Source organism: Ranitomeya imitator, chromosome 5 (genome assembly GCF_032444005.1).
Source record: "Ranitomeya imitator isolate aRanImi1 chromosome 5, aRanImi1.pri, whole genome shotgun sequence".
Lineage (NCBI taxonomy): Eukaryota > Metazoa > Chordata > Amphibia > Anura > Dendrobatidae > Ranitomeya > Ranitomeya imitator.
Genome location: NC_091286.1, coordinates 584,713,282 through 584,734,450, shown reverse-complemented (window position 1 = coordinate 584,734,450; position 21,169 = coordinate 584,713,282). Strand labels below are relative to the sequence as shown.

General features: G+C 41.4%; 1 protein-coding gene across 1 annotated transcript in view; it reads right to left on the bottom strand.

Moving 5' to 3' along the window:
* LOC138638539 (saxiphilin-like) overlaps window positions 1–21,169 on the bottom strand; it is an 82,859-nt gene that overhangs the window by 40,797 nt on the left and 20,893 nt on the right. Inside the window, exons 7-10 of the mRNA XM_069727919.1 lie at window positions 15,837–16,028; window positions 13,728–13,863; window positions 10,614–10,669; window positions 1,233–1,396 (exon numbers count right to left, since the gene is read on the bottom strand). Of these exons, the coding sequence (XP_069584020.1) occupies window positions 1,233–1,396; window positions 10,614–10,669; window positions 13,728–13,863; window positions 15,837–16,028 (548 nt within the window). The remainder of the gene's footprint in view (window positions 1–1,232; window positions 1,397–10,613; window positions 10,670–13,727; window positions 13,864–15,836; window positions 16,029–21,169) is intronic.

Sequence of the window (21,169 nt, the reverse complement as noted above, 5' to 3'; positions counted from 1 at the left end):
GACCGAAGGTGCCTAGATAGTAAAACTGCCAAAGTGCAGTGCGACACAACGTCATCACAAGTATACAAAATAAGGAACATCCGCTGTACATAGCTTCAGCGAGGAGCAACAGATAACCCCGCATATCCGTGCGCCATTTCTCTAATTCCTCCGCATATTAAAGAAAATGCAGAGTGTGCATTGGGAAAGGGGTAAAACAGTTCAAACACACTGGGAGGGACTAATTTAACCGAACTACTTATTCAACTATATTGGTAGAAGAGCATAAATACATAATATGGTCTAACATAGACAGACATATAAAACTTCCATAAAAGAATGGAAATAGACAGTGCCAAAACAAACTACAATAGACTAATATGAAAAACCATTAAACTCATTGTATTATTACAGACTAATGAATAAATTATATTGGTGTACTAAATATCAATGTGAAAATGTGAATATGAAACGCATTTAGACTGGAAAAAGCCTTTCTTATGAATCCCTAACAGCGCAGATATGGTCACAGCGTTCGTCCCAGCTTAGTGGGAATCAGTCCTAAGGACACTTGGAAGGACATTATATTTTTATGGTTTGGAACTGATGGATACTGCTTTATTGCCCATCCCCCATCAAACTTTTTTGCATGCCACAAGGTGGATTTTCAGATAATAAAGACTGTATTGTCAGAATTATGACTACAATCAAGCCCAGAAAGATCCTCAGATTGTAAAAAAATTTTTGATTAGGGACTTGTTATAGTACAGCACTACTTACGGTCTTTATTCTAGTTTGGTGTGATTTGGATTTAATTATATGTGGAAGGGTAAAAGAATTTATGGATAGTAAATCTGAATCAAATTATATCTTTCTTACACTTATGTGAACTTTGTTCTTTTATGGTGTAGTAATTTATGGGTCGATATTGGTTAAAGAAATGCTGACGCTCCCTATTTACGGCTATTAATTTAATAAATTAATATTGAATATATATGGTTTCACGGGTCACTTTATGCTGTTTGCACACTCCTTTCACTTCCTGTAATGAACTGAAAATAAATTAGCTTTAGATTATTTCCGATGAATTCCTCCTTGAAAAGCTGAAGATTGCCTAACTGAACCCTATTTCTGTCCCTAACGCGCCAATTTTTCGGAGAAGTGTATATGCGAATGGACCACCTGCCTACCCGATAGTCGCGCTCGCCTTGCATGACTATACTGATAATGTCAGATGATGCTTATAATGTTACCTGAGCCTGAAGAAGATACTCGGTGATATCCTTCATCTTGTTTCCGGAGCTTCTGGTCACCACAGCATGTCTAGGGATTCTTCCAAAGTTACAGATTTTGTATTGGCTTAGTGGTCTTCTAGTATTGTCTGGACACAGCAGCTCAAAATTGTCCGAGTATTGCCCTGAAGAACAATACATGGAATTAATATGGGAAGAAGATATACAGTATATTAACCCCTTAATGACCAGAGATATTTTTGGTTTTACATTTTTATTAGCCATAACTTTTTTATTTTTTGGTCTAAATGGCCATGTGAGAGCTTGTTTTTTGCGAGACAAGTTGTACTTTTGAACCCCACCATTGGTTTTACCATGTCGTGTATTTGAAAATGTGCAAAAAATTCCAAGCACATTGAAATTGCAAAAAAAAGCTTTTTTAGGTTCACTAAATGCTAAAACTGACCTGCCATTATGATTCTCTGGGTCATTACGAGTTCATAGACACAAAACATGTCTAGGTTCTTTTTCATCTAAGTGGTGAAAAATATTCCAAACTTTGTTATAAAAAAAACCCAACCCAAATTGCTCCATTTTCCGATACCTATAGCGTCTCCATTTTTCGTGATCTCGGGTTGAGTGAGGGCTTATTTTTTGCGCACTGAGCTGAGGTTTTAATGGTACCATTTTGGTGCAGATATGATTTTTTAAACCATCGCGGAGACCAAAAAAAACGTAATAACGGCGTTTTTCCTTTTTTTTTTCTTGCTACATCATTTAACGATCAGTTTAATCCATTTTTTTATTAATAGATCGGGCAATTCTGAACGCGGCGATACCAAATGTGTAGGTTTGATTTTTTTTAATGTTTTATTTTGAATGAGGTGAAAGGGGGTAGATTTGAACTTTTTTTTTATTTTTTATATATATATATTTTTAAAAACACTTTTTTTTTTTAATTTTTGGCATGCCATAACACTATCAGCTCTGCTACATACAGGCAATGATCAGATCACCTGTATTTAGTAGAATTGCTCACTTGCTATGAGCACCGACCACCGAGACCTATGGTTGTCATACCAACCCACCGGTGACCCGTGTTCATGTGACAGATGTCACTAGTGGGCGGATTTCAGGCACGATTGCCGGAAATGCATGTTAGCGTTTGACAGCGACATTTAACAGGTAAATAGCCACGGGTGGATCGCGATTCCACACGTGTCTGTTCCTGGCACATGTCAGCTGTTCAAAACAGCTGATATGTACTGGCAATGATTTGGTTCACCACAGGAGCCCACATTGGTGTAACTGTACGCCCGATGTCAGAAGGAGTTAAATCTGTAACTGAAATCTGATGTATGCGGAAATAAACGTATAAGTGTTTCAGCTTTATAGATTTTGGAGACGCCTTGTATGTGTTCAATTATATAGGAGAGTTTTTTAGCCATAAATGTTCATTGACTAGAAATAACTATGGCATTAACTGTGAGGTTCTTATTATATTTTGCTAAAACAACGTGAGATAATTATCAAAATAATGGTGCCTTTTTAAGAAGAAAGAAAAAACACATCTGAGCTCATCTATCAATGAATCAATTATGAATCTGAGATCTGGAGTAGATACATTAATGTGCATCTGTCACCAGGTTTTTGCTACCCCATCTCAGAGCAGCATAATGTAGGGGCAGAGACCCTGATTCCATAGATGTGTCACTTACTGAGCTGCTTGCTGTCATTTTGATAAAATCGCTGTTTCACCTGCTGCGGATCTAGCAGTTCTCTGAATGCTGATTTCTGTATAACCCCACCCACACCACTGATTGGCAGATTTCTGCCTATGCAGATTGTATACAGAAAGCTACCAATCAGTGGTGGGGGTGGGGTTATACAGAGCTCATCAATATGCTTGACTACCTGGCAGCAGGCTTTTTAGTCCTCTAGTGAATATCTCCTCCTGATAAAACATTGATTTAATTAATACTACAGCAAGCACCCCAATAAGTGACATATCGCTGGAATCCAGGCTTCTGCTGTTCTAAAATTAGGTGGCAAATACCTGGTGACAGTTTCCCTTTAAAGCGTACCTGTTACCTGACATATATGTTTTAGCAAATGTAAATAAATTTATATATCCCTCACAATGTAAGAATTTAGTAATAACTTTCCCTGTTATTAAATTTGTTCCTTTTTATTTCTTATTAGCCTTGAGGAATATAACAGCAAATATAGGGAATAAAGGGGTGAGGAGCCAAGGAGACAAGAGCAATAGGTACTTAAAAGGTTATCATTTTTAGCCAGGGCAAATTTCTGTTTATTCGTTTTCATTTTTCCTTCCCTTCTTCCAATAGCCATAACTTTTTTATTCATCTGTCCACATATTGATATGATGGCTCCTTTTGTGGAACAAATTGTACTTTAAAGGGAAGGTGCCACCAGTTTTCTTGTATTTTGTTTTTTTGTGAAATTAAGCTTAAAATAGTAATTAAAATGTATTAATGCAATGTTTGCACTGTTTGCAAACATTTCTATATGGAAAATATTATATATTTTTCTACAAATATACATATTTACCACTAGGGGGAGCATTTTCCGTTTTAGACCTCAAGCAGCTATAGTAAGATTTAGCAGCTCTGCCCCAGGGATATTAGACCACCCAAAAGGGGAGGGAAATGGTGATGTCAGCTGTTACTGCCCCAACAGTAAGAATGAAGAGCAGCATCACAGGGCAGCACCATTTTGTGTGTGACTGCCCTGTGACCTGCTGTCACCAGCAGTTACTGCATCAGAGGAGCAGAACACAGTGGGCTCAGCAGCATCTGGACCCAAGAAGAGTGAAGACATGTGGTGTGCATGGAGCAGCATTAGGATGCATTAGCATGCATGTAGCATGTATGTAGCATGCATGTATGTAGCATGCATGTATGTATGGAGTATGTATGGAGTATTTTTTTTTTTCATTCAACACATTAGCCGGATGATGGGACTATTACTGTCCCATAATTGGTTAATGTGTCAATCACTGTCATTGTAGCAGGCATCGTCCGATGGGACTTGTAGTCCCATCGGACGATGCTTGCACACACGCACAGAGCCCCCCCACGCCGCACAGAGCCCCCCCACGCCGCACAGAGCCCCCCCACGCCGCACAGAGCCCCCCCACGCCGCACAGAGCCCCCCCACGCCGCACAGAGCCCCCCCCACGCCGCACAGAGCCCCCCCACGCCGCACAGAGCCCCCCCCACGCCGCACAGAGCCCCCCCACGCCACACAGAGCCCCCCCACGCCGCACAGAGCCCCCCCCACGCCGCACAGAGCCCCCTCACGCCGCACAGAGCCCCCCCACGCCGCACAGAGCCCCCCCACGCCACACAGAGCCCCCCCACGCCGCACAGAGCCCCCCCACGCCGCACAGAGCCCCCGCACGCCGCACAGAGCCCCCCCCACGCCGCACAGAGCCCCCCCACGCCGCACAGAGCCCCCCCACGCCGCACAGAGCCCCCCCCACGCCGCACAGAGCCCCCCCCACGCCGCACAGAGCCCCCTCACGCCGCACAGAGCCCCCCCACGCCGCACAGAGCCCCCCCACGCCGCACAGAGCCCCCCACGCCGCACAGAGACCCCCCACGCCACACAGAGACCCCCCCACGCCGCACAGAGACCCCCCCACGCCGCACAGAGACCCCCCCACGCCGCACAGAGAGGGAGAGCGACACAGGGGGAGAGTGCAGTTTTCCGGAGATCACTGGGATTGTGGGGAGGCGGAGACAGAGCAGAGGGAAGCACACGGCAGAGTGTGAGAGCAGAGGATGTCTGCCCAGAACCTGCAGTGCCTGGAGTACAGAGGAGAAGTGAGGGCTTCTTCTCTCCTGTGATAGAGAGCAAGTGGAGCTCAGCAGATAGCACAGGGCTCTAATAAAATGGCAGCTAGTCACACCTACAGCAGTGAGTTGTGCAGCCCACAGAGGCGTGCCCAGCTCACTGCTAATGCTGCTGCAATGTTACAGATAGGGTCCGGGGCGGTCTATTATCTCTTATGTCCATGGGGTGCCGTAATCTGACACTGATAGTGCCCTGCTACTGCTGCAAAACCAAGATGTCAGCCCCCAGTTCCTTCTTTCTACTCATATAACACACGGAATCTGTTTTACATGCATTCAAATCTGGGTTATAACAGCATGTTATGCTACATTACATTGATTAATTAATGATCTACAAACGCGGTACCATTCATTTTAAGGGAACCTGTCACCTGAGTTTGGCGGGACCGCTTTTCGGTCATATGGGCGGAGTTTTCGGGTGTTTGATTCACCCTTTCCTTACCCGCTGGCTGCATGCTGGCCGCAATATTGGATTGAAGTTCATTCTCTGTCCTCCGTAGTACACGCAGTATGCTTTGCCTAACTGCGGGCAAAGCTGAAAAGCATTAGTGCGTATGCGCCGGCGCACTATATCCCGGAACACGAAAACCGTTCCCGCCAAATTCAGGTGACAGGTTCCCTTAAAATGAATGGTGTCATCTAATCATGTGACGCAGTGGAAACTGAGAAAAAATTCCTAGTGCGTCAAAATTGCAAAAAGAAAGTGCAAATCCACTACTGTTCTTTGGATTTCTTTATTTACCATATTCACTATATAGTAAAACTGACCTGGCAATATGGGTCAGTACCATTATGCAGATACTAAACACGTCTAGTTTTTTTTATTTGCGTGGTGAAAAAAAAGTCTGAAATTTGTTAAAAAAAAAAAAATTACTTGTGATGCTACGCTATATTCCGAGACCCATAACATTTTAAATTTTTGGGATATACAGTGGGTACGGAAAGTATTCAGACCCCTTTAAATTTTTCACTCTTTGTTTTATTGCAGCCATTTGGTAAATTCAAAGAAGTTCATTTTTTTTCTCACTAATGTACACTCTGCACCCCATCTTGACTGAAGAAAAAACAGAAATGTAGAAATTTTTACAAATTTAATAAAGGCGAAAAACTTAAAAATCACATGGTCATAACTATTCAGACCCTTTGCTCAGACACTCATATTTAACCCTTTAATGACTGCCAATATATCTTTTTACTGACCTAAGATATAATAAAAGACTAGCCTCCCCATACAGGTGACAATCCCGCAGCTGTCGGCTGTACACTATAGCTGACAACTTGCTGCATTAGCCACGATCGGTGTTGGCACCGTCCATATCTGTGTAACCGCTTAGATTCTGCTGTCAATAGTGACTACATCATATAAATGGTTAAAAGATTGTGGGGGCTTCCACTTTATTCCCAATGTCACCCTGAAATCATGATTCTGTGGTCCTGATGTTTCCCATGGCAATTCATGATCAAATAGCAGCCGACTACAGCGGCCTATTCAGAAGTCAGCGACATTTAAGTGGTAGGCTGGAGTCACACTAGCGAGTTTTACGGACGTAAGAGCGCAGAAAATACGTCCGTAAAACTCGCCTAACAAACGTCCCAATGCTTCTCTATGTCCCTGCTCCTATCTGCCGTTTTTTACTGTCACCATATTGCGCAAAAAAAACGCCAATGAAAGTCTATGGAAGCCCCAAAAATATTACAACAACCTTTGTGATTTTTTCATTAAAATAATTTTTAATAATGTGTTTGTGTTTTTTTAACCCTTTACTACTATTGGATTAATAATGGATAGGTGTCATAATTGACGCCTCTCCATTATTAATTTGGCTTAATGTCACCTTACAATAGCAAGGTGGCATTAACCCTTCATTACCCCATATCCTACCGCTACACGGGAATGGGAAAAGAGTGGCCAAGTGCCAGAATAGGCGCATCTTCCAGATGTGCCTTTTCTGGGGTGGCTGGGGGCAGATGTTTTTAGCCAGGGGGGGGGCAATAACCATGGACCCTCTCCAGGCTATTAATATCTGCCCTCAGTGGCTGGCTTTACTACTCTGGCGGAGGATATTGCGCGGGAGCCCACGCCAATTTTTTCCGCCATTTAACCCTTTAATTTAATATATGTGTCTACTGACATATATATATATATATATATATATATGTTTTTGTTTTGTTTTTAACACATGGATCCCTTGTATATCCGTATGTCGGTTTTGCAAGCCTGCGAGAAATACACGCAGTACGGATGACATACGGATTACATACGGAGGATGCCATGCGCAAAAAACGCTGACACACCCTGCCTACGGAGGAGCTACGGACCACTATTTTGGGGACTTTTCAGCGTATTACGGCCGTAATATATGCACCGTATTGTCTTACGCTGAGTGTGACTCCAGCCGTAAAAATACACTTTTCCTTTCCTGTCATGTCAGTTTGCATTAATTCCTGAGAAGCACCCAAAGGGTTAATAAACTACCTGACAGCAGTTTTCAATATATATTCAATATATATTTTATGCTATCGCTTTTGGAGGGTTTCCAATATAAAGGACCCCCAAAGTGACTTCAAACCTTGAATAGATCCCTAAAAAAAATTAACTTTGTAAATTTCCTTGGAAAAAAGGAAAAATTACTACTACGTTTTTAAACATCCTAAAATGTTAATAAAATAACATTTTACAAACTGTGCCAATTTAAAGCAGACATGAGGGAAATGTTATGTAGTAATGTTTTGCTATGGGATGACTATCTGGATTAAAGGGATAATCTCAAAGTATGAAAATTGCTATTTTTTTACATTTTTGTGAAATTTCTGATATTTTTTTATAAATAAACAAACACAAAACATATCAACCTACATTTACAATTACAGTAGCTTAAATCCAAATCAATGGGATATGTTGAAACGTTCCAAAGTTATTGCTACATTAAGTGACTGGTCAGATTTAGAAAATTTGGCCCTGTCACTAAGGGGTTAAGTCACATGCTATCCATTTCCTTGTGAGCCTCCCTAAGATGGTTCTACTCCTTCATTGGAGTCCAGCTGTGTTTAATTAAACTGATAGGACTTGATTTGGAAAGGCGCACACCTGTCTATATAAGACCTCACAGCTCACAGTGCATGTCAGACCAAATGAGAATCATGAGGTCAAAGGAACTGGCCGAGGAGCTCAGAGACAAAATTGTGGCAAGGCACAAATCTGGCTAAGGTTACAACAGAATTTCTGCAGTATTCAAGCTTCTTAAGAACACAGTGGCCTCCATAATCCTTAAATGGAAGAAGTTTGGGACCACCAGAAGTCTTCCTAGACCTGGTCGTCCAGCCAAATTGAGCAATCATGGGAAAAGAGCCTTGGTGAGAGAGGTAAAGAAGAACCCCAAGATCACTGTGGTTAAGCTCCAGAGATGCAGTAGGGAGATGGGGTAAAGTTCCACAAAGTCAACTATCACTGCAGCCCTCCACCAGTAGGGCCTTTATGGCAGAGTGGCCCGACAGAAGCCTCTCCTCAGTGCAAGACATATGAAAGCCCACATAGAGTTTGCTGAAAAACACATGAAGGACTCCCAGACTATGAGAAATAAGATTCTCTGGTCTGATGAGATGAATATAGAACTTTCTAGTGATAATTCTAAGCGGTATGTGTGGAGAAAACCAGGCACTGCTCATCACCTGCCCAATACAATTCCAACAGTGAAACATGGTGGTGGCAGCATCATGCTATGGGGGTGTTTTTCAGCTGCAGAGACAGGACGACTGGTTGTCATTGAAGGAAACATGAATGCGGCCAGGAATAGAGATATCATGGATGAAAACCTCTTCCATAGTGCTCTGGACCTCAGACTTGGCGTAAGGTTCACCTTCCAACAAGACAGTTACCCTAAGCACACAGCTAAAATAACACAGGAGTGGCTTCAGAACAACTCTGTGACCATTCTTGACTGGCCCTGCCAGAGCCCTGACCTAAACCCAACTGAGCATCTCTGGAGAGACCTGAAAATGGATGTCCACCAACGTTCACCATCCAATTTGACGGAACTGGAGAGGATCTGCAAGGAAGAATGGCCGAGCATCCCCAAATCCAGGTGTGAAAAGCTTGTTACATCATTCCCAAGAAGACTCATGGCTGTATTAGCTCAAAAGGTGCTTCTACTCAATACTGAGCAAAGGGTCTGAATACTTATGTACTTATGACCATGTGATATTTCAGTATTTCAGTTTTTATTTTTTAATAAATTTGCTAAATTTCCACATTTCTGGTTTTTTTTCAGTCAAGATGGGGTGCAGAGTGTACATTAATGAGAAAAAAATGAACTTTTTTGAATTTACCAAATGGCTGCAATGAAACAAAGAGTGAAAGATTTAAAGGGGTCTGAATACTTTCCTTACCCACTGTAAGTCTATGTGATGGCTTATTTTTTGCGACTTGAGCTGATGTTTTTATTGATACCATATTTGGGTAGATACAATTTTTTTGATTACCTCTTATTGCAAAGTACTGCAATGTTGCGACAGCTGAAAAGCAGTTATTCTCAAGTTTCGATTTCTTCTTTAACTTACCGGTATGTCATTTATCTATCGGATTAATTTGTTTTACATTTTGATAGACCGGCTTTTTACAAGTAAAGCGATACCAAATATGTGTTTTTTAATTGCTTTATTTTTAATGGGACTAATTAAAACTTTTTTTATTTTTATTCATTTCATATTTTTTAAAACTTTTAACTTTTTAATGTATTTGTTAGTCCTCTTAGGGACTTAGCGATCATCCGATTTCTTCTACTATACACAGCAGTGCTATAGCTCTGTATAATGGGAATCACGGTCTCCTATGAATGCCAGCTACAGGCTGACTTTCACAGGAGTACCATAATTAATGGCACGTGGGTCTTCAGCAGACCCCGATCTGTCATAGAAACCATTCGGGGCCCTATGATGATGTCACAAGTGGGCCTTACAAGTTCATAGAATGAGCTCCACCCCACCCACATCTGTTATATACATGTGATGGCAGAATAAGAAGTAAGCATCAGTAACAATGACATTGCCAAAGGTGATCCACACGATCTTATCTGCCTTGATAAGATCCTTTTATGATTACTTATTTGGAGCAATTGTAAATATTAATAATATACATTGAGCATACGTTTGCTGCCTTTGTTTGGAGCATACGTATTATTCTTGTTTCCTTTGAGTAAACATTTGGTAATTTTTTTAAGAATTCATTAAAAATTACAGGAACTTCCTTAATTAAAATTGTGATTTGGATAGAAAAAAGTACTTTGACCATCCTAGCTAGGTCTACCTGTACATGGACTGTGTATTTATACTCTATCAATAGACAAACAACCCACTGCTGGTTTATACCTGCATACTGTTCAATAGCAATCAAACATTATGAATCGAAATGCACTGGACATGTTGTGCTAGAGTACTGTAGTGTTGCTCTTGTCACTTTGCAGAGCCCTGGTGATATGGCTGCATACGTCATAGTACAACAATAAAAATTACACCTAAATTACATTACCTGTTAATGCTGTGTCTTCTACAAAAGCCACATCTCCTTTATCCTCTCTCAAACACCTGACCAAAGAAAAAAAGCATGCATTCATAAGTCATTATTTTATACTCCCTGTTTTAGCCGTAATAAATACTGCATATGACTTAGTGTCTGCCAGAGCTAGATTCACCATAAAAGCCCTCATACACATTAGCCTAATGTCTGCCAAAACCACCGATATCAACAGGTTCAGCCGACTGTCTAATGTGAGTGTGGGTGCCAAGGTGTCAGCCAGCAGATTTCTTATAGAGAACACAGGAACGATCATTCAGTCAAGGAACTATGGTAATATGGGACTATCGGTGAGAAACACTGTTCGTCAGACAGCCATCTAATGTGTATGGGCAGCTTTAGGCAATAGAAGTTTGATGCTTATAGATTATCCCAGTGGGGAGGTATTTGCTAAAAAGATAATTTACTTTTAGATACACTAAGTTTGTAGAAATTATGTTATGTATAATGTATTATTTGAGTGACCACAGTGCTGTGGAAGTGAGAAGAGGAGACACAGGCAAGGGGTGTTGGGTTCTTTGATTTCAATAATTATTTATTTATTTAATGACCTTTGGTGCAATCTCGAGCCATGCTCACTTGATGAATGAATTATCAAACAACAACTTCAAAACATAGCATCATTTTTATGCGTGTTTCTCATGCTCCCCATAGAAACCTATAGAGAAAAAAACACCAAAAATGCTAAATATTTTGAATTGAGAGTCCTCAGTGGTTGATACCTTTTAATGGCTAACTGAAAAGATGGTAACAAATTGCAAGCTTTCGAGACTACATATGTCTCTTCATCAGGCAAAGACCCCAAATGCTCACATCAACAGCGTCTTTAAACACTCAGTGGGCATGACTTTTTAAGAAATTACATCTACCCTTTGACAGCAATGAAAATCTGCGGAAACGCTGCGGATCCGCAACAAAATCCACATCGTGTGCACATACCCTTAGGGTGTTGATCCAGGGAACCAGTCTGATTGCCGTATGTGGAGTCGGGAAGGATTTTTTTTCCCCAATGTGGAGCTTACTCTTTGCCAAATGTTTTTTTTTTTTGCCTTCCTCTGGATCAACATGTTAGGGCATGTTAGGTTAGGCTATGGGTTGAACTAGATGGACGTAAAGTCTTCCTTCAACCTTAAAAACTATGTTACTATGTTACCTGTGCAATACTAGGGAAATTCTGAAAACATAACCAGATGGCGGATCTCAGGCCGGCCTCACACTCAGCGTAGAAAAATATGGTCCGTTTTTTACGGCCATAATACGCAGAAAAGTCCCCAAAATAGTGATCTGTATGTCATCCGTAGGCAGTTTGTGTCAGCGTATTTTGCGCATGGCATCCTCCGTATGTAATCCGCATGACATCCGTACTGCGAGACTTTCTCAACGGCTTGCAAAACCGACATACGGACATACAATGGATCCATGGGCTCAAATAATCGTAAAGACATATATACTGTCATATATATATATATATATATATATGTCAGTGAGACACACATATACACACAATAGCAAGGTGACATTAACCCTTCATTACCCCATATCCCACCGCTACACGGGAATAAGTAGAGAGTGGCTAAGTGCCAGAATCGGAGCATCTTCCAGATGTGCCTTTTCTGGGGTGGCTGGGGGCAGATGTTTTTAGCCGGGGGGGGGGTGTCCTATAACCATGGATCCTCTCCAGGCTATTAATATCTGCCCTCAGTCACTGGCTTTACCATTCTGGTAGAGAAAATTGCGCAGGAGCCCACGCCAATTTTTTCCGCGATTTAACCCTTTAATTCAATAGCTACAGAGCCCAACTTTTGCACATACACACTACTAACATTAGTAGTGTGGATTATGCAAAAAAAAAGGGATATGAGATGGTTTACTGTATGTAAACCATGTCTCATATCATGTCGAGTTTGAGAAGGCGATAGGAAAAGCCGGCAATTGAATTACCGGCTTTTAAGCTATCTCGTGCTGTATGAAATATTAATATATATACATATAAGTGTCTCACTGACATATAAATATATACTGTATACATATATATACCCCTATACTATGTGTAGACATTTATCTTAGCTAATAGCTATTCTATTCTACCCTGTCAGTGTGATTTTACTGTACACCGCGCTGAATTGCCGGCTTTTCTATAGAACACAGCTGTGTATTTCTCGCAAGTCACACTGTTGGTCCGTGTGTAATCCATATTTTTCTCGCCCCCATTGACTTTCATTGGCGTATTTTTTACGGTGACAAACGCAGCATGCTGAGATTTTCTACGGCCGTAGAACACCGTATAATACGGATCAGTAAAATACAGCAGATAGGAGCTGGGCCATAGAGAATCATTGTACCGTGTGCAATCCGTATTTTCTGCACCTCTCATATGTCCGTAAAACTCGCTAGTGTGAGGCCGGCCTCAGATGGCAGATCTTGAGGACCGGAGTTGGGAAACACTGCATTACACCATGGATCGATGCCATCAAAATCGGGACATTTGGACTACTTTAATCTAATGTACATGGGTTCATTGAAGAGGCTGAATACTGCTAGGCAATTGCTCCTTAATTGTTCCAGAGCCCCTCATAATGTAAAAATGCTTGATGCTGACCTCACAGAGCGGCGCCATTGCAATGATATTGCTGCAGCAATTCCTAGTAGTCACTTGACATTGGTGTCACGTGACCTCTTCACCCACCAGTGGTTGCTGATTTGCTGCAGTTTTCACTACAGAACAGATTTCCACTCAATTGATTGGCTTGATTTTTTTTATTCTCTATTAATCTTGATGACAGATTTTGAGTCTAAAGGTGTGACTGATTTTTCTTTGGGAAAAATGCCTTACTTGGTTATGTTGTTTCTTTAGAATGGAATTATGCTTTGTCAAGCTCCCTTGAACCTGGTTGTATTTGTATTGTCAAACAAAGTGCAAGAAAAAAGTCTCGGGGATAATAAGAGTCAAATGGTAAATTTCAAAAGTTAGACAAACATTGAATTGTAATGCAGCGAAAATAAGTAGCATCAAAAACTCACTAAAAACTCCTGTGGAAGCACAACCTTAAAAGTTGCATTGTACCTCACCTAAAGGCACCTTCATCCCCATAGTACGGCTCTCCAGGACCACGTGTGCACTTATCTTCCTGGCCTGCACACTGCTCACACAGGTTCTCCTCTTGGGCTCCTGGGGCACAGCTCGCTGAGAAGATCTCTGAGGCAACTATGGTGGAAACAGAATGTAGTCAACTTATAGAGATTACGCCACAAATACAGATCGGTGAGCACTATCTATTTTTTACTCGAATACCGGTAAAAAACTTCAAAAAACATCTGTTATTTGGTATTAATAGACAACCTGAAAAGGACCTGATAGTACATTGCAACTAAATTTCATTAGGAATAAATTATTAGTAGAGATGAATAAATATGTTCGAGTGGAGTGGAATTCTACACAAATTTTTGTAATCGTTTCTGCGCGAATCCAATAATATAGTGATCTCTGGCTTCCATTTTTCTGCACCGTAAAAGGTCATAAAAATGTTAAAAAAATACTTATGCTCTATTTATTTCTCACCTCTCTTGCCCCTCTTTCCTTAGCATCATCCGTCCACTCCTTGTTACATCTTCTTATCACCGCCACTAGCGCTGAAATCCCAGGGTCTCCTCACGCTAGGGCTCTGCTCAAGCTGATTGCGCAGATTTGTCCTGGGCTGAATCAGACCTGTTAGTCCCAGCTCAGTGAGAGACTCAGGAGAGTTCAGCACCTGTGCGTGCAAGGTCATGGTGCATGTCGTGACCTTATATGAGAGCACGCAAAATCCTATTGGGAGATAGCCCGGGGATTCAGCGCTCTCAGCAATGATAAGAAGGACCGAACTGGTGATGGAGAGAAGCGGAGGAGCCGGAGAGGTGAAAGGTAAGGTGAGTATAAGTATTTTTTACATCTTATGTTTGCTATGCACTGGGATCTCTCTAGAGCCCAGATTATAATAAAGGAGATTAAATTAGTGGAGAAAATCTTAACTGTGAATTGAGTTTCCCGGGAAAAAATAATTAGAATTTTGCCTGATCCACTCATCTCTAAATTAGTCAATAGACTGGAAATCTTCAGTTGAGAATGCTCCATTAGCAGCTGTAGGAATTTGAAGTGTATCTCTATATTTATTGTTCCAGTAAAGATATCGTATTTCCAAATGGAGTTTCAGTGATTTTAACTGATCAAATTTGCCCATTCACAATATGATGTACACGAATCCATACATTAGACATGCAGAGGGCCTTAAGCTGGGTTCACATTGCATTAGTGGGTGTCCACTAACGGACTCCGTTACATGGCGCAAATGTCGCAACTAACGCAGTGTAACAGATCCATTAGCGCACCCATTGACCGAAATGGAACTAACGCAATCTAACGCCTCGCTAACGTATGCCATTTTTGGCATGCGGTAGCGATGTCCCGTTATTTTCTGACAGACTTTGAACGTTGCTTGCAGCGTTCAGGGTCCGTTCTTCGCTAGCGCAGATCGGGCATCTGCTTTAGCGGGATTGCCAAACGCAATCCCTTTTTGGACATTGCGTTAGCGCACTCCGTTAGCGTATCCGCTAAACAGATTGCACTAACGCAATGTGAACCTAGCCTAGGGACTGTCTGGTGCCCTGTGGAGAAGTGTATATTCTCCATGCACATGTGTGCAGTCTGGGCCAATACATTCCTATGGATTGCAAATTTTGTATCTGTGAAAAATATCCTTAAAAGGATTTTCTTATTTTCTAAAATGGATGAATTTGCAAATTCCTTGTAAAAACACTTTGCGATTTACTTATAAAATATTTTTGTTGTCAAGAATGAAGGGATTTTTACTTCTATAGTTTCTGCACATTGCCTGGGCTACCGGCCACCTCAGAGGAAAGGATATAGGGAAGGATATAGCACTTGTAAGCTGATTGACGTTCATCTTGTAAGCGCTGATATGAAGTTAGCCGAATCTCTAGCTCCCGATGCTGTCCGGAGCACTTTTGCGATGCTGCAGAGTCAACATTGCTTCCGCTAGCCGCATTGGACTTTGAGCCATCAGCTCGGCCATAGTCGTACCAAACTAAATACTGCATTTGATTGTTTTAGCTTATAAAATGGTATTAAACTTTGATGTTGGTGCTTCCCTCATACTCCCTTGTACCCGAACCCGCTTGTACCTTTTTCAATAGTTTTTGGTTCCGGTTCTTCCCACAACAGTAATTTCTTCTTAAGGAGTACATTCAAAGGAGCGACCCAACCTGCTGCCTCTCCCACCGCAGAATGACAAGATCTCTTGCCTTTCAATTGATCAAGATGGAAGCTACTCGATTTTTTAACCACAGCGACGGCATAGTGCAGCGTCACAGGAGCTGAAATACATAAGTAATGAGGCAATAATGTATAAGAATGTTATAAATATTTAATAATTATTTTTCATGAAAAAAATGGACAAAAAAAATTTGATAACATGACTACACCTTCAATAGCATAGAAAGGAAACACCTTTTAGGCTTTGAAACAACAACATATAGTTAGTTACATATATTGAAAAAAGACATAGGCCCATCAGGTTCACCTCTATCTCTAGATTATCTATATCCCACAATGCTATTTGTTGAGAGAAAAGCATCCAGCCTTTTTTCAAATACTGATATATATCTGCCATTACTGCCTCTTGCTCATATTAATGTATAACATGGCCAAGTGCTATCTGATGTTTTATCGGACAGCACTCGCCCCAATTTTTCTCATGCCAATCAGCAAGAGAAGACAATCACAACATGCTGGTTGCGTTTAAAATACCATTGCAGTCCGATGTTTGTGCACAGAGACAATGGAGAAGATGGAGAAATTAGGTTAGAGAAAAACATCCAGCCTTTTTCAAATACTGATATTTCTGCCATTACTACCACTTGTTTAGTAAATTAAGGAGATTAAAAAAAGCGCAAATAGGGTCTTATCCTTCGGATTAATTATAGTTTTTAACAATGAGCTGCTCACCTGATGGCATAAAGCAAAAGCATGTGTGTATCGGCTGGTGCAGATCTACAGGCCGCCCATGCGATCTTCTCAGAGACGTTGTACAGGATAGTTTGTGGATAAAATCCGCGCTGCCACAATGATACAAATTCAGATATATTGAAGAATTCTGGTGGTTTATTCAACACGTTTCCGGGTCTACCCCTTCATCAGGAAAATTACCACAAAGACATCCTCTTGTTCATACTAACGTATAAGACAGCCAAGTGCTATCTGATGTTTTACCGGACAGCACTCGCCCCAATTTTTCTCTTGCCGATCAGCAACAGACAATCAATCATGCGAGTAAAATATCATTGCAGTCCGATGTATGCACACAGAGACAATAGTGTCTCCCTCAAACACAGTATGATACACCCACAGTGAATTCTTCCACAGTACCCTCAATTCTTTCACATGGCATGATGACCCTACTGTAACAAACTCGCTCGGTAAAGTATGCTGACCCGAACACAGTATGTTGCCCCAACTGTGATCGCCACACAGCATAATGTGCCTCCATATAGTATAATGGCCCCCACAACCCTCCACTCAGTATGATGGTCCTAACATAACCATTCACACTGTTTAATGGCCCCCACTTAGCCCTCCAAAAAGCATACTGGACCCCACATAGCATTGCAAACAGTATAATAGCAGTCCCACATAGACGTGCAAACAGTATAATGGCCTTCACATATTCCTGCAAACAATATAATGGCTGCCCACATACACCTGCAGCCAGTATAATCCCCCATCCCCCACACACACACACAGACACTGGCTAAAAGTATAACAGCCCCTTCACATATACCTGAAAACAGCATAATACCCCTTCACATAGATCTCCAACCAGTATAATGACCCCATGTAGTTATGCAAACCGTATAATGGGTCCCACATAGTCCTCCATAAAATATTATGAGCTTCATATAATCCTCCATACAGTATTATGGGCCCCATATAGTCCTTCTTACAGTATTACGAGCCCCATATAGTCCTCTGTATAGCATTATGGGCCCCATATAGTCCTCCATACAGTATTATGCAGTATTATGGGTCCCATATAGTCCTTATAACATTTTTATGGGTTCATATAGTCCTCCATATAGTATTATTGGTACCATATAGTCCTCAATATTATGGGTCCCATATAGTCCTCCATACATTATTATGTGCTCCTTATAGTCTTCCATACAGTATTATGGACCCCATATAGTACTACATACAGAAATATGGGTAACATATCAGTGTTTGGTAATTGTGTGATCAGTGTTTTCTCCAAGTGTTAGTGTGTGGTCAGTTTATCATCAGTATTTGTTTTTTTTGTGTCATCATTGTTTTTCCAGTTTGTCATCATCAGTGTTTATGTTAGTGTTTCATCAGTGCTTGGCCTTGTATGTCAGCAGTGTTTGGTCAGTGTATCATCAGTGTTCACAGTGTGTCAGCAGCATTTTGTCTTGTGTGTCATCAGTATTTGGTTAGTATTTCATCAGTGTTTAGGGTATGTGCACACGTCAGGATTTCTTGCAGAAATTTCCTGAGGAAAACCGGAAATTTTCTGCAAGAAATCCGTATTTTTTTTTTCGTTTTTTTTCCCGTTTTTTTTGCTTTTTTTTAGCATTTTGCAAGCGAAATTAGCTTGCAGAATGCTAAAGTTTTCCAAGCGATCTGTAGCATCGCTTGGAAAACTGACTGACAGGTTGGTCACACTTGTCAAACATACTGTTTGACAAGTGTGACCAACTTTTTACTATTGATGCTGCCTATGCAGCATCAATAGTAAAAGATAGAATGTTTAAAAATAATTAAAAAAAAAAAAAAAAAAAAAGGTTATACTTACCTGCAGACAGCCGATCTCCTCAGCGGCGTCCGTTCCTATAGATGGTGTGTGTGTGCAGGACCTTCGACGACGTTGCGGTCACGTGAGCGGTCACATGAGCGGTCACGCGACCAATCACAAGACGGCGAAGTCATCGCAGGTCCTTCACACAGAGCATCTATAGGAATGGAAGAGAGAGCATGCACCGATGAGAGGCGGGAAGACTCCGGGGCCATCAGAGGGTAAGTATATCACTATTTTTTATTTTAATTCTTTTTTTTTTTTTTACCAATTATATGGTGCCCATATAATACTCCAGTATATACTAGTCTCTATATAATGCTCCAGAATATGCTGGGCCCCATATAATGCTCCAGTATATAATGGGCTCCATATAATGGTCCAGTATATAATGGGCTCCATATAATGGTCCAGTATATAATGGGCTCCATATAATGGTCCAGTATATGATGGGCCCCATATAATACTCCAGTATATACTGAGCTCCATATAATGCTCCAGCATAAACTGGGCCCCATATAATGCTCCGGTATATAATGGGCTCCATATAATGGTCAAGTATATGCTGGGCCCATATAATGCTCCAGTATATGATGGGCCCCATATAATACTTCAGTACATACTAGGCTCTATATAATGCTCCAGTATATGATGGGCCATATATAATGCTCCAGTATATGCCGGGACCCATATAATGCTCCATAAAAAATGGTCCCCATATAATGTTCTAGAATATATTGGTCCCCATATAATGCTCCAGTATATTTTGGGCCCCATATAATGCTCCAGTATATACTTGGCTCCCTATAATGCTCCAGTATATGCTGGGCCTCATTTAATGCTCCAGTATATGATGGGCCCCATATAATGCTCCAGTATATACTTGGCTTCATATAATGCTCCAGTATATGCTGGGCCACATATAATGCTCCAGTATATGCTAGGCCCCATATAAAGCTCCAGTATATAATGGGCTCCATATAATGGTCCAGTATATAATGGGCCCCATATAGTGGTCCAGTATATGCTGGGCCCCATATAATTCTCCATTATATGCTGGGCCCAATATAATGCTCCAGTATATGATGGGCCATATATAATGCTCCAGTATATACTTGTCTCCCTATAATGCTCCAGTACAAGCTGGGCCCCATATAATGCTTCAGTATATGCTGGGCCCCATATAGTGCTCTAGTATATGCTGGGCTCCAGATAATGCTCCAATATATGCAGGGTTCCAAATAATGCTCCAGTATATGCCGGGACCCATATAATGCTCCATAAAAAATTGTCCCCATATAATGTTCTAGAATATGTTGGTCTCCATATACTGCTCCAGTATATTTTGGGCCTCCAGTATATGCTGGGCCCCAGGGGCGGACACAGACAGCTTAGGGCCCCTGTGCAAGAAATGTATCTGGGCCCCCCTCCTTTCATCTCGACCAAGCTACAGATATACATATTTTTTTTACAGTCTCCTCTCATATATATTGCCGCCCTTATTAAACAGTGCTCTCTCTTTATGTATAGCACCGTCCCGTATCATATAGTTCCCTCTTGCTATGTACAGCACTGTCCCTTACATATCGGATTCTCATTATTTTTGTTATTTATACCTCTCTGTTCTTTATTACATATCATCCACTCCTGTTAGACATAAACTGAAATGATGGCTGATGGAGCATGGGAAAGCTTCTTTTGTGATGGATGCGGCTGATGGACTGGTCTTCTGGTCAGATGCTGCTCTCTCAGCAGTCATTTTACAGGAGAGGACACCATGCAATAAAGAGAAGACACTGTGAATAACAAAAATAATGAGAATACTCAATGTAAGGGACGGTGCTGTAGATGACAAGAGATGATACTGGGTAATACTGGACGTCGCTCCACATAACAGGACGCTATTAGTGATGAGCGAATCTACTCGTTACTCGAGATTTCTCCAGCATGCTCCTCCAAGTATTTTTTAGTGCTCAGAGATTTACTTTTTCTTGCCGCAGCTGAATGATTTACATTTATTAGCCAGCATAAGTACATGTGGGGATTCCCTAGTAACCATGTAACCCCCACATGTACTTATGCTGGCTAACAGATGTAAATCATTCAGCTGCGACAAGAAAAACTAAATCTCCGAGCACTAAAAAAATACTCTGAGGACCTCTGAGAAATCTCGAGTAACGAGTATACTCGCTCATCACTAGACGCTATATAATAAAGGACGGCACCATACATAAATAGAGAGGATGTTACGTAATAAGGGACGGGAGGGTACCAGTACCACAGATGCGATTTCAGGATACGGACACCGCCGAAGCAGTCACAGGAAGCGAGCACTAATAACAGTACACAGGGTATGGGATATGGGATACTATATCAGACTAGGGATGGGGGACCTGGCAACATACAGTTGCATACACACCTAACATACTGTAACTATAGGGATTGCTCAGGCACCTCCCTACTGAGGAGGGTGCTTTTTATACAAGATGTCTCCACGCTTTTCGCTGGGAGACATGTTGCAAGTGAACACACATTTAACTAAATGCCTCCCAGCTGAGCATTTACCATGTGTATGTGCTGCCCCTTTTAGAACAGGGGAGTGCGCACACATGCACCCTAGGCACGCCATCGGGACACAGTGCAGCGTGC